The 13,051-nt window shown below is 37.0% G+C and overlaps 1 protein-coding gene across 1 annotated transcript; it reads left to right on the top strand.

Annotated features, from left to right (window-relative positions):
• LOC145779825 (large ribosomal subunit protein uL30m-like) lies at positions 1-12,747 on the top strand. The gene is made up of 5 exons (XM_082591476.1): positions 1-253; positions 7,112-7,250; positions 11,091-11,164; positions 11,394-11,553; positions 12,277-12,747. The coding sequence occupies exons 1-5, from the start codon at positions 114-116 to the stop codon at positions 12,502-12,504; spliced, it is 741 nt and encodes a 246-aa protein (XP_082447602.1). The 5' UTR covers positions 1-113; the 3' UTR covers positions 12,505-12,747.
• Positions 12,748-13,051: the final 304 nt, after the last annotated feature.

The raw sequence follows: 13,051 nt of genomic DNA, 5'->3' as shown, positions 1-13,051 counted from the left end.
GCTGCACAAGGTACTAGGCTGATATTGGCCATCCTGCTGGAAATAGGTTTAGTGACTTTCAATTAAGTTAAAATTGTTTTCGTTATCAAATATTCCAATTTATATGGCATATTATGGTTAAAATGTTGAGCTTCCTCCATTGTTGCCGTGGGTTAGTAACACGTTCCCTGCATACAACGTCATGTTGCAGTCAGCTCAGAAGTACTTTTCCAAAAAAATTTGTTTCAATTGAAGAAACTGCCATCAAACTTGGGTATGTTCATTGTTCAGTAATTTATTGTCAATATCATCTCAGGGACGCAAGTTTATCTTAATGTTGCTTTTGGTTATCACTCAGCGGTTTTCAAGGTAATTTTAATATAAACACATTTTCAAAGTGATTTCTAGTCTACTGACCAACTTAGGAGCCAGTGTGCTAGTTTTCGCCTTGGTCAAAAATGCCATGATGTCATAGATTGGAATCGACCAAAAACATAGGGTGAAGTAGCTGTTTTGTGTTGACTACCTAAGTTGCTTTACTATTTTCTAACCCCAACTGAAATCCTTACCTGACCCTAAAGGTTAAGACTAGAAAATAGTGAAGTAAAAGGAAAGTAGTAAAGGCATCAACACTAGCTTTCGCTTGGTTGAATGTTGTTCACACACTTCACCCTATTCGTTTTGGTTCATTCCAATCTTTGACATAGGCCTACACGCCATGGTATTTATAACCAGGGGAGGAGACTTGTACAGTGTACACTAGGGTGGAGTGAAAAAAATTTTTTTTTTCAAATCAAAAAATCAGATTAACCAAAAGTGGTGTATGGACCTAAAACCAACTTCTGAGAAGGTTTTGGGTTTGTGCCACCTACACCCAGGTGGCCCATAATTTTTAAAGGTCATCCGAGGGTCAAATTTCATGAAAATCCCATAACTGGGAAACCAGTTCAGCTAGAAAGTTGGTTTTTGGCTTAAAATTTCCAGAAGGTCCATGTTTCTATATGTTCTAATGCAACTTTTGTCTCTATTTTAACTACATAAGCTGATAATAATAAAAAACGACGTTTTAATTTGAAAGCTATATAACGTGAAGAAGTGAAAATGTTATGTTTGAACTATTTGCACCAATAGTTATGTGTTAAGGCATAATAGGTACAAACTGACTAAGTACTGCTTAAAATACTTTCTAAGTAGTTAGTACAAAGGATATGCAAGCAACAATCATGGATATGTGACAAAAAAACTCAATCCCAAAAATAAGTAGCAAAGACTCATATGCAATAATGTTACTATGCTGTTTGACATTCAGTTTCAAAATTTACATCTTTACTTTCCATGAAATTTCTAAGAAACTACTTACAATCAGGGTCGCATTATAAAAATTATCATGCGGTGAAAAAATATTGAAAACCTTCAACCTGAAAACATCAAGACTATCAAAGTCAGAAAAAATATATTTCGACTCTGATCCATTGCAAATTTGGGCAAGGCTGACTGGGCTTTGGTAAAGACCCTTGCCAACCTTAATCCACCACTGTTTGCAATGAGTGTTACAGAAACCATGACATCAACTCATATATAATTACACGTATCCAATAGCAATACACAGCCAGGGGCTACGAGAAGGTGGGGAAGTCGGGCAACTTTCCCCCCTAGCATAACATTGTAAAGGAAAAACGAGTAGTTTTTTGTTTTTTCCACGTTTGAGGGGGCCCATTTTTGCCACTAAAATGATAGTGTACCAACTTAAAATAAACAAATTTTTGAATGAAATAGGCAGTTCCAAGTATTTTTCGAAGTATTCAGTAGATCAATTACTCCAAAAATGATATGACCCCCAGAGTCAAACCAGCGCTGCGGGATCTTGAGCCGGGCGAGTAACCACTGAGCTAACAGGGTGGACTTACGCCTGGCCAACGCAGTTTTTGAAGTCAAGGTTCCGTTGGTCAAGCAAAAATAGTAGGCTACACGCTTAGCCAAATGCAGCAGCACCAGTTTTCAAATTTAAACAATAGAAAATTGATGATGCAGAAATCAGTAGTCTTAACATTATCAAATTTTACGTCTTGAAGCAGTTTAACATCACTTACCTTAATACGAGAATGATTCGTTCTTGATGCGATACATTTAAAGTTACATAATACTATGATCGAAAAATACTTGGAACTGCCTATTTCATTCAAAAATTTGTTTATTTTAAGTTGGTACACTATCATTTTAGTGGCAAAAATGGGCCCCCTCAAACGTGGAAAAAACAAAAAACTACTCGTTTTTCCTTTACAATGTTATGCTAGGGGGGAAAGTTGCCCGACTTCCCCACCTTCTCGTAGCCCCTGGCTGTGTATTGCTATTGGATACGTGTAATTATATATGAGTTGATGTCATGGTTTCTGTAACACTCATTGCAAACAGTGGTGGATTAAGGTTGGCAAGGGTCTTTACCAAAGCCCAGTCAGCCTTGCCCAAATTTGCAATGGATCAGAGTCGAAATATATTTTTTCTGACTTTGATTGTCTTGATGTTTTCAGGTTGAAGGTTTTCAATATTTTTTCACCACATGATAATTTTTATAATGCGACCCTGATTGTAAGTAGTTTTTTAGAAATTTCATGGAAAGTTAAGGTGTAAATTTTGAAACTGAATGTCAAATAGCATAGTAACATTATTGCATATGAGTCTTTGCTACTTATTTTTGGGATTGAGTTTTTTGTCATATATCCATGATTGTTGCTTGCATATCCTTTGTACTAACTACTTAGAAAGTATTTTAAGCAGTACTTAGTCAGTTTGTACCTATTATGCCTTAACACATAACTATTGGTGCAAATAGTTCAAATATAGCATTTTCACTTCTTCACGTTATATAGCTTTCAAACTAAAACGTCGTTTTTTATTATCAGCTTATGTAGTTAAAATGGGAGCAAGTCTTTTAGGCGCTGACAATTAGGCGCGCACACTGTGGCGTCTGGATATTTAGGTGCGGAGCACTGTGGCGCCCGGTCATTTAGGTGCTATTCCTAGTAAAGTCTGTAGATTGTAACAGCTTGGCAGCTTGCCAGAAAATTATATCATGGCTTCCGTGAGTGAAGCTGCTTAAACCGGCAATGCTTTTCACATAAAATGTTAGATTGAACAGAAAAATATATTGTTGTTTTATTGATTTATTATTGTTTTAGGGAACGTTCAAATATTACGTAAGGCCTTCGAGGGGGAGGGGGGGGGTTTATGCAAAGCGTTACGTTAGCGTCACATCGGGGGGGGAGGGGGTTCAAGCAAAACGTTACGTAACGCTTTCGAGTACGGAATGGTAGTTTTTTGTGCTGAATTCGTAGTGAAAAAGCGTTACATGGGGGAGGGAGGGATTGAAAAAAGCGTTACGTTGGCATTACATGGGGGAGGGGGGGCGGTCAAAAATTCGGAAAAAAAGCGTTACGTAATATTTGAACGTTCCCTTATTTGTTGTTAGTCCAGGTTTGCGTTGGTGAAAGCTTTATCAATAAATTATTCAAGCTTCCGAACATTATTGGAAGTAATCCTACGGAAGTATTCCTACGTCGTAAATCATGGCAGATCCATAGTCTTTGCCTGTCCTTTTTTGGCTACGGTAATAATATAATATTTTGTGTGAAAATCATTGCCGGTTCAAGCAGCTTCACCCATATATTTTTGTTTAATATAATATTTTGTGTGAAAGCGCATTGCCGGTTTAAGCAGCTTCAGTGCTTCACTCACGGAAGCCATGACACATTTTTCTGTTCAATTTAACATTTTGTGTGAAAAAGCATTGCCGGTTTAAGCAACTTCACTCACTGAAGCCATGACCAACAACGCACACGCATTAACAAAACAACATATTTTTCTGTTCCATATAATATTTTGTGTGAAAAGCATTGCCCTACGCCCCTACCTGCCAAGCTGATACAATCTGCAGACTTTACTAGGAATAGCACCTAAATGACCGGGCGCCACAGTGCTCCGCACCTAAATATCCAGACGCCACAGTGTGCGCGCCTATTAGACCAGCGCCTAACTGTCAGCGCCTAATTGACATGGACCCGTTAAAATAGAGACAAAAGTTGCATTAGAGCATATATAAACATGGACCTTCTGGAAATTTTAAGCCAAAAACCAACTTTCTAGCTTAACCGGTTTCCAAGTTATGGGATTTTCATGAAATTTGACCCTCGGTGACCTTTAAAAATTATGGGCCACCTGGGTGTAGGTGGCACAAACCCAAAACCTTCTCAGAAGTTGGTTTTAGGTCCATACACCACTTTTGATTAATCTGATTTTTTGATTTGAAAAAAAAAATTTTTTTCACTCCACCCTATTGTACACCAGCTTCCTAAATTGTATAGCATTCAGTTATGAACTCAGGTGAACTGCCTTTGCTTGGAAAGCAAACATGTGCCATACATTAAATAATGAGTAATGACTTCTTCTTCAATTGCCTTGCCTGAACCAGGCATCGACGGCCTCAGATGAATAATTAGACCAAATGTTCCTATTATATGTTGCATGGATGATTGTTTCTGTCTTGTCGTTAAATTGTTCTAGATGTGTTTGTCTTTGTCTGCCAGGTGCCCGCTTTCCAAAAATTTTACCAGTTAAAGAGAGATGCTCCAGTTTTTGCTTTCTTACTACATGGCCGAGAAATTTATATTGTCTGGTTTTCATACTTTTTAACAGAGTTCTGGTTTGGTTCACTTGGTGTAGAATTTCTTTATTTGTTTTCTTTGCCAGCCATGAAATGCGTTGCATTCTACGGAAACACCACATTTCAAAAGCATTAATCTTTTCTGCCATTTTTGTTGAAATATTCCAGGTTTCAGAGTTGTAATGAAAAACAGGATAAATATAGCATTTTAAAACTCTAGATCTTGTTTTGAAAGAGATATTTTTATTGCAAAGAATTGGTTTCATTTGTTGGAAGCTTGCTTTTGCTTGGGCTGTTCTTATGTTGAGCTCTGTTTCGTCTCTTGCATCCCAATTCACCATAGTACCAAGGTATTTGAATTTTTGGACCTGTTTAAGAATTGTTCCATTAACTGATAAATTACAAATAGGAGTTTCGGTTGCTTTTTTCTTTGTTATGACCATTGTTTCTGTTTTCTTTTTATTTAATTCCATGCCAAATATCTTGCTTTTCGTACACACAATATCTAATATGTTCTGCAGTTTTACGTCCGAGTCGGCTATCAAAACGGTGTCGTCAGCATATCGTATTTGGTTAATGTTGTTTCTTCCAATACTAATACCTCTTTCATCTTCAATATGTCTTAAAATTATTTCGCTGTATAATGAGAAAAGGTCAGGTGATAGCACACAACCTTGTCTTACTCCTTTCTGAATGGGCGTGTAGTCACTGCAGTCATCATTTATCCTGATAGCAGCTGATTGTTCGTAATATAAATTTTGAATGATTCTTAGATCTTTGTCGTCTATTCCAATTCTATTGAGCATGCATAACATTTCATTGTGTTGAACTCTATCAAAAGCTTTTTTATAGTCGATGAAGCACAAGTACAGGTCTTTTTGCATTTCGATTGATCTTTGAGCGAGGTTTTTCAGAATGAAGATCGCATTCCTCGTTCCTTTATCAGGCATAAACCCATATTGGCATTCGTTTATTTCTGGGTGTAATTTGTTTCTAACTCTGTTCATGATGACTCTCAGCAGTACAGTAGTTTAATAATATGGTGCATCAGACTGATTGTGCGATGTTCTTCGCATTCTCTTGTGGCTGGTTTCTTCGGGATTGTAATGAAAATAGATTTTGTCATATCAGTTGGAATTTCACCGGTGTCATATATTTTGTTGAAGAGTGCGTGGAGTATGTCAATGCCAATGTAATCTAGTGCTTTTATCATTTCAGTGCTTACTTCATCTGGGCCTAATGCTTTGTTTGTTTTTGTTTTACTTAAAGTAAATGTTATTTCACTTTTTAAGATGGTTGGTCCTGAAAGTGGCTCAGAGAATTTAAACGGTTTTGTTGTTCTTTCTGGGTCCCCATATAACTCTTCAATGTATTCTTTCCATCTGTTAAGGATCTTGTCTTCTTCCAAAAGTATTTCACCTGATTTAGACTTTAAACACCCAGATTTGTGTACTGATTGGAATTTTCTTGTTATTGCTTTAATCTTTTGGTGTGCTTCACCTGGTGTGAAATTGTAGATTTTTTCAATAGTACCGGTAGCACATTGGTTATTGAGAAAGTCTTCTTTTGATTCGTTGCAAGCCTTCTTTATTTTGTTGTTTAAGCGTTTATATTCTAAGTCATTCTTGTTCTTATATTTTCTTCTCTCTTTGATCATATCTAAAATTTCGGGTTTCATCCAGTAATGACTATTTGATTTAAAAATTAAGGAGCACATTTAATACTAGTTTTGTGAATTTGAATTCTGGAAGGGATAACTTTTCATCGGAATGGTCCGTTTCGGTGAGTCTGATCCCTTAACGGGGAATTTTTTCAATTTTTTTTTTTAAATTATCGCGTACCGTAGCCTAATTATCATTGCTGTTTTAGGGTTATGGGTTAGAGGTTAGAAACTCACCGAATCGGACTCACCAAATAGTAGCAGACCCACTTTTCATAGTAGTGTGTCGGGTTGACTGGTGAGAAGTTTTGCATACATTACAATGGACATCTGCTCAATAACTGTTGCATAGCACTAACTGTTCCTTGGCAAGACACTAATGGCATGACAAAATAATTGAACCAACTGAATCAATGATTATGTCTTGCTTCTAGTCGTCTGTTGTGTAACATCTGTGATCACAGAGTAGTCAGGAGTGTAAGTGTATACCCGCTGCTGATCAAGAATTTGTTTCACACATTTTACAACATTTAAAACAATGAAAACTATCAATACTACAAAAAAGTGCTCAATGCTAAGCAAAAAAGCAAAGCAGAGCAAATTAAATCAAATATAGTTATTACTATCTGAAGCCTTTACAAATTGTTTCACCTAACGGATCATCAGAAGGTCTTATTCAAATAGAATCTATTTGATTCTATTTGAATAAGACCTTCTGATGATCCGTTAGGTGAAACAATTTGTAAAGGCTTCAGATAGTAATAACTATAATATATTTGATTTTACAACATTTATGTATAATTATTTTTTTGCAGTTTTGACAAAGCTACAGATATGTATCCTGAGTACCCTTTGGATGAACCACCCAAGTTATGGATGATCACTCAGGTGCATCCGTTACATACCCGCCCCTACTGGGAAAAGGAATCAATGAAAGAATTGGGATTGCATCGAGTGGGTATTTACTTAGAGATGTATAGTCAAGTGGGGTAAAAAAAAATTTTTTTCAGAAAGATTATCCTAGATTTTTTAGCTTATTAAGTATGACCACCAAAGTTGGTCACAATATACAGACCATGTATGTCTATCATCCCCCAAAGAAATTTTTTAAATCCATTAACTGGTTTGAAAATTATGCACAAAATACCTGAATTTTTTTTTACCCCAGCTTTGGGGTAAAAAAAAATATTTATGGGGGTAAAAAAAACACCTGTTAGTATAGCAGCTTCTTCTTCTTTATTATTATAATATTGATTTCATATGTTTTGCTATTGATTTCATATGTAGTGTAAATGATTCTCCACCAGAGGAAAGAAGCTTTGTGTAACTCATATATCAAGGACTGTGAGAGATGCTGAACCCATAGGCGCCTAACCCGTGGGGGCGTGGGGGCCCGGCCCCCACGCATATTTCTCCGTGGGGGCAACTTTTATGCTGTATTGATACATAAAACAATAGATAAACTAGCGATCGGCAGCAGAAAAACATTTTTTAAATGCAAACCGCAACAGCTTCGCGATAAATAATCACCAGAACGAGCAGCGATGCTACAATCCCACACCAGACAACAAAATCTGTCATTTTACATTGATTTAACGTCTGCAGACGCACCCAAAAACAACACAATTTGCTACGTAGACACGGAGCGTGCGTTTAGCTTTATGCACTTGCAAACAGACTCGATGTCGCTTTCGAAAGTCGAAACCTCTGCAGCGAATCACTCGCTGTGAAAATGAACTTGAAGTCTTGGCCCGAGGTAACCACTAACATTAACCAACGCAACAAGGGCTGGTACAAACCGCATTGCGCACACACGGCCGTTGCCATAGAAACCCGATCAAAGGCGGGAATATGTGCATCTTTTGTTTCATCTACAACACGAAAACCGGCGTTTTACAGCGAATTGAAAGCAGGTCAGTCATAAGTTGCGACATTGTAGTGAAAAGGGAGAAATGTCAAGTGGAAAACTTAATCAAACGTCTCTCCGTAACTATTTTCAAGGGCTGTTTATGGATGTCAGCAACTTCTAAATTTATTCAAGGTGACGTGCTGTTGCATTGATGTAAACATGAATGATTTTACTTTCAACAGGTATATTTTCAAACGTATGATCAAGTTAGTATTTGCATTCCATTTTCAAAACATTGTCATTCCATTAATACAGTATACCTTTTACCAGGGTTGAGAAAAACCCGGGTTTTTTTAAAAAAGCCCAACCCGCCCGGGTTTTTTTAAAAAAGCCTGGGTTTTTTTGGGTTTTATTGGGTTTTTTTAAAAAAGATGCAAAAAAAGGTAGATTCATGCTTATTTCACCTCAAAACTACTTTTTACGAGTGAAGTACCTTTTACTCACAGTACATGCTTGCATAACTCAATAAAATAATGCACTAGGGCTGTTGTTGCTTGAATGTTGCATCATCCATTAGTTTCAAGATCAAGTTGGATGTTGCATCATCCACTGATTTCTATACCAAGTTGATGCTACTGTGGTAGAAATCACATTATTGCATCATTTGTTTAGATTTGAAGGCAAGGAGCATTTATGCCATCATGTTTAAATATTTTTTATCATTTATATATTATATATAGTAATCGATGAGCAATTGAGCGATTGCGTGGCCAATTAGGCAAATGCTCTGAAACAGCCATGCGTTAGAATCCAGAATCTGTAATTGGTGAATAGCCTCCTAAATTGCATTTCACATCATATATAGCCTACAGACTACAGTAGAGTAGTACTTTCACCAATTTAACTATAAGGCCTTCTTGCATAAATGAGTTTTAGTGTAGTATACACAAAGTGACATTACTTGATTTTTGTGTACTGTGCAATATCCACTGCGTTTTCAGTTTATTCTTGGAAATTACTTCACAATCACATCCTTAAGTCCTAATTTAAAGTTTGTTGTAAGTGCCTTGTAGTGTTTTTGTAAATTTTTTTAATTTTCCAATAAAAACTGGACAAATATGATGCTCTGGGTTTTTTTATGGTTTTTTTTGGGTTTTTTTAAGTGGGTTTTATTAAAAAAACCCACCCGGGTTTTTTTGGGTCGGGTAAAATACCAACAACCCTGCCTTTTACTAAACCTTTTCGTCTCGTGTTTCATGCTAATAAATCTAGTTCATTGCTGAACTTTATGTTGTGCTTAGCTTAAAGAGTCGCAGTCCATCAACCGCTAGCAGACGCATGGCATATGTGTTTGCTTAACCGAAGTGATCCAGTTTTGTTTATAATAATTAACGATAGGTCGAACGTAGCGATAACTCCGAGTGTGGCAATAAAAGCAATCCTAGTGTGACGGCATAATTACGTCATCGATCTGCGTGACATTTTGCTGAATTTACGTTGCTGCTGATGAAACATGCTTTCGCCCCCACGGTCAAAAAAATAGTTAGGCGCCTATGGCTGAACCCATAGTCGAAACCGACCGGATGGGTCATGATGATGATGTAAACGATTTTGCCCACAATTTTTGTATGCAATTTCTATTAAAATACATATTGTGAAATCGCAAAGTCTCATTTTTTAATAAAAACAGCAGCAAGACAAAAAATTGTGTCTAGTATACTTATGCACGCCATCCTGAATTTTATCTAAAGCTCTAGTTTGAACATGCGAGTGGGCGATTAAATTTCGCGGATCGTAAATCCTAAAAAATCAACCAGCAGTTTGTAAATAAACATACAACTAAAAAACACCAGACAGGAAATAAAACAACAGTTTGTGTATGTATGATTGTATGTGTTGTGCACTATTGATCAATGGATCACTCTGTACTGTCAATCTGCACTATAGATCGACTATCCCGCAACACTAACCTTAACCTCGGACCCCCAATTCCAACAAACATCAATTGATTGTGCATAACACATGCATACATTGGCACTGATGCATCCAGAAGTTTGTATTTGTATTTTTTGGTGATTTACTGCCTAGCAGTTGACATAACACCAATACAAAGCCAAAACATTCCATGAAATGCACTGTTTTTTTTACCCCTAATCAACGAATTTTATTGGGGTAAAAAAAACACCTCAATAATAATTTACACAAACATTTAGAGGTCCCAGTGTTTGTTGCATCTAGTAGCCTCACAACATAGTACTCACAATATAACATTAAAACATTCATACTACCTATCACTAAAATTTAGCAAAAACTTTTAATAAACTCCTCCGAACCTTTTTTTGCACCCTTCACTGGCCATATTTACTCTATTTAACATATCTCTTCTTTGTCAAATCCAATCTTTTTCCTCTACCCCTCAAAGTAATCACCAGAGACCACTTAAACAGGCACTAAAAAATTTGAGTGAATATCTACTCATTTTACATGTGAGATGGTAAGTGTTTTTTACCCCAATAACCCCACTATTTTTTTTTACCCCACTTGACTATATGTCATAAAAGTCTATTTTTTCTGGTGATGAATTCCAAGATGCTAATCTGAATGATTGTGTTTACTATTTTGTTACCTCACTGTCGAGTGCAGGTAGACTTTCTCACTTTTGAAAAACTGGTGTCACAGCGTTGTTGTGGAGTTTGGAAAATGGGCACAGCACACATACTAATTTTGTGGTAGTGGTGGGTTGTTTTTCTTTTCAATGTTGATGTAAAATGACTGGATGTTGACATGTATGCTTGGCCTTTGAGCCACCGAGAATCCATTAATGGTAAATCCAACTGTGTTAATGTAGATGCTATGTTATTATAAAATTGTGCAGTGTGTTTCATTACACTCGTTCCATGCGCATCAATGGTACACTGTTGACAAGCATGTTTGCTTTGTATCAGGTTGAAGATATTTGTGTCCAACCCAACGCACCCTTCATGAATGAAATATTGTGGTCAGTTAAACACCTCATCAAGTAAGTATGTCTTTGTTGTCTGTGGTTATCTGTCACGACGCACTGCCCTGTTGTACTGGCCCATACTGCAAAATCCGTCGTTTTTACATTGATTCAACGTCTGCAGGCGTTGTAAAAATGACGTAGTTTGATGTGATCGTATGAAAAAACATCGTTTGTGGAAGTTTGTGTTACAATTTGAACCGTGTCCCATGAATCGACGCTTACTGTGAAACTTGCTTCATTTCAGAGTTCAACCAGTGAGATTTCCCCAAGGTCTTCCTGACGAGGACGACATTGGATTCACTCAGTTGCGGCCCAATGGAGAGTTTGTCATCTTCAAGAAGATCAAACCAGAGCCTATAGAGGATAAGGATGTCATCCCGCAAGCTCCCGAAGAAGACTGGAAGGTGATTAAAGGCATACTAAAGGAAAATTTCAAACCGGAATTAAGCATTAAAATGAGTAAACTGAACATTCAAGAATACATTTCAAAAACAATTACCGAAAAAAATTTGTTTTCAATGGCGCTGGCAAGGCCCAAAGTCCAGAGTTTCATTTATTTTTATTTTTTTCAAAATGACCAAAACGTGCAAACACTGCTCGAGAATACGTCATAAAGGCCAGCAATAACAAAAGCCACGTTACCAATCTGATGTTTTGAGCAAACTGTCCGCTGTTTTGATGTTAAAATGTGCTGTTTTGATGTAAATACATACATAGCCTACAGTCAAATCGCCCGCAGTAACAATTATTGCGTGATCGGTTGATTGCTAGCCTTTATGACGTAGACTGCACAGTCGCACGCTTCGTTGCTCAGGCTCAATCTCATTTTGAAAGCTCTGACAAAAGCACGCCCACAATGGTGGTCAGACCGCAATGGGGCAAAATTTTATTGAAAATCGTTTTATGGTAGCATGTTAAACACAAAGAACGTGGAAAATCGCCAAGTCAGGTTTTTCCTTTAGTACCCCTTTAATTATCTTTGCGCAAAGCGTCAGTTATGCAATAAACCAATTTGTATCTGCTTTCTCTTTGACATTTATCAGATTATTGTCTAACTATTAATGGAGAAAATATTTCTTTAATCGTTCAGTCAATTGATTCCTTGAACCCATATGTTTCTGTTACAGGTAGTTGATGGATACCGGATGTGTACAGGATGCAAAAGCAGGAGATGCATGAAGTTCGGGATGTGCCAGAAGCTTTGGCTTCAAAGGGGTAAAAACAACTTGGAGCGCATAGGTCCGATACTGTTCAATTACGTTGAAAATCCTCTAAAAAAGAAGCGAGAAGAAAGTTTATCTTCAAAAAATGAGAAAAACATTGATTCTGTGAAAGAAGGTGAAGATGACAGATGACGACTCTGAATCGTTTTGACATCACTACGTGAAGTACCCAGTCCACGTGAAGGCATTCAAAGACGGTTTAGGTTTCCAAACGAAAATTAAATGGATTCGGTTTATTTCTGGTTTGTAATTGTCGGCAGATGTCGCTCGAGTATCGCTTCAATATTGTAGCAGTTTAGCGCGTGTGATCAATGCTGATTGCTGAACCTTTAGCGGGAAGATGAATGCATGCAACGAATACAGAGTGCAGTTTTATATTTTGTCAAATGATGTGGCCGACTCAGATTGGGAGTTTGGAAAGGTTATTATTTCCTTGTTCTAAAAACAGTTCGAAAAACAGAAATACAAAAGCTAGTTATCATCTTTAACATCAGGAGGTAACCTAGTAAATAGTCACCAGAAGAACGCAAATTACTTTTATTATTTCCTTGTTCATTATTTTTCACAATCTAAAAGCTGTTGCCAATCGAATGGCTTTGAAATTTCTCTGTCGGTAAATTTGACTTTGCTTTGCACCCAAGTGTACAGTAGGCCGTTGCGTTTTGAGGTCAATTTTTAA

The sequence above is a fragment of the Aplidium turbinatum genome, chromosome 11, assembly GCF_918807975.1.
Source record: "Aplidium turbinatum chromosome 11, kaAplTurb1.1, whole genome shotgun sequence".
Taxonomy (NCBI): Eukaryota; Metazoa; Chordata; class Ascidiacea; order Aplousobranchia; family Polyclinidae; genus Aplidium; species Aplidium turbinatum.
The sequence above is the reverse complement of the archived record's forward strand: the minus strand, read 5'-3'. Positions and strand labels throughout refer to the sequence as shown.

Excerpts from the sequence above, each read along its gene's own strand:
- LOC145779825 (XM_082591476.1), top strand. The coding sequence starts at position 114 with ATGGTTAAAATGTTGAGCTTCCTCCATTGTTGCCGTGGGTTAGTAACA. Across the intron at positions 254-7,111 it reads GAAACTGCCATCAAACTTGG|TTTTGACAAAGCTACAGATA; the intron begins GTATGTTCATTG and ends ATTTTTTTGCAG. Across the intron at positions 11,165-11,393 it reads TCAGTTAAACACCTCATCAA|AGTTCAACCAGTGAGATTTC; the intron begins GTAAGTATGTCT and ends GCTTCATTTCAG.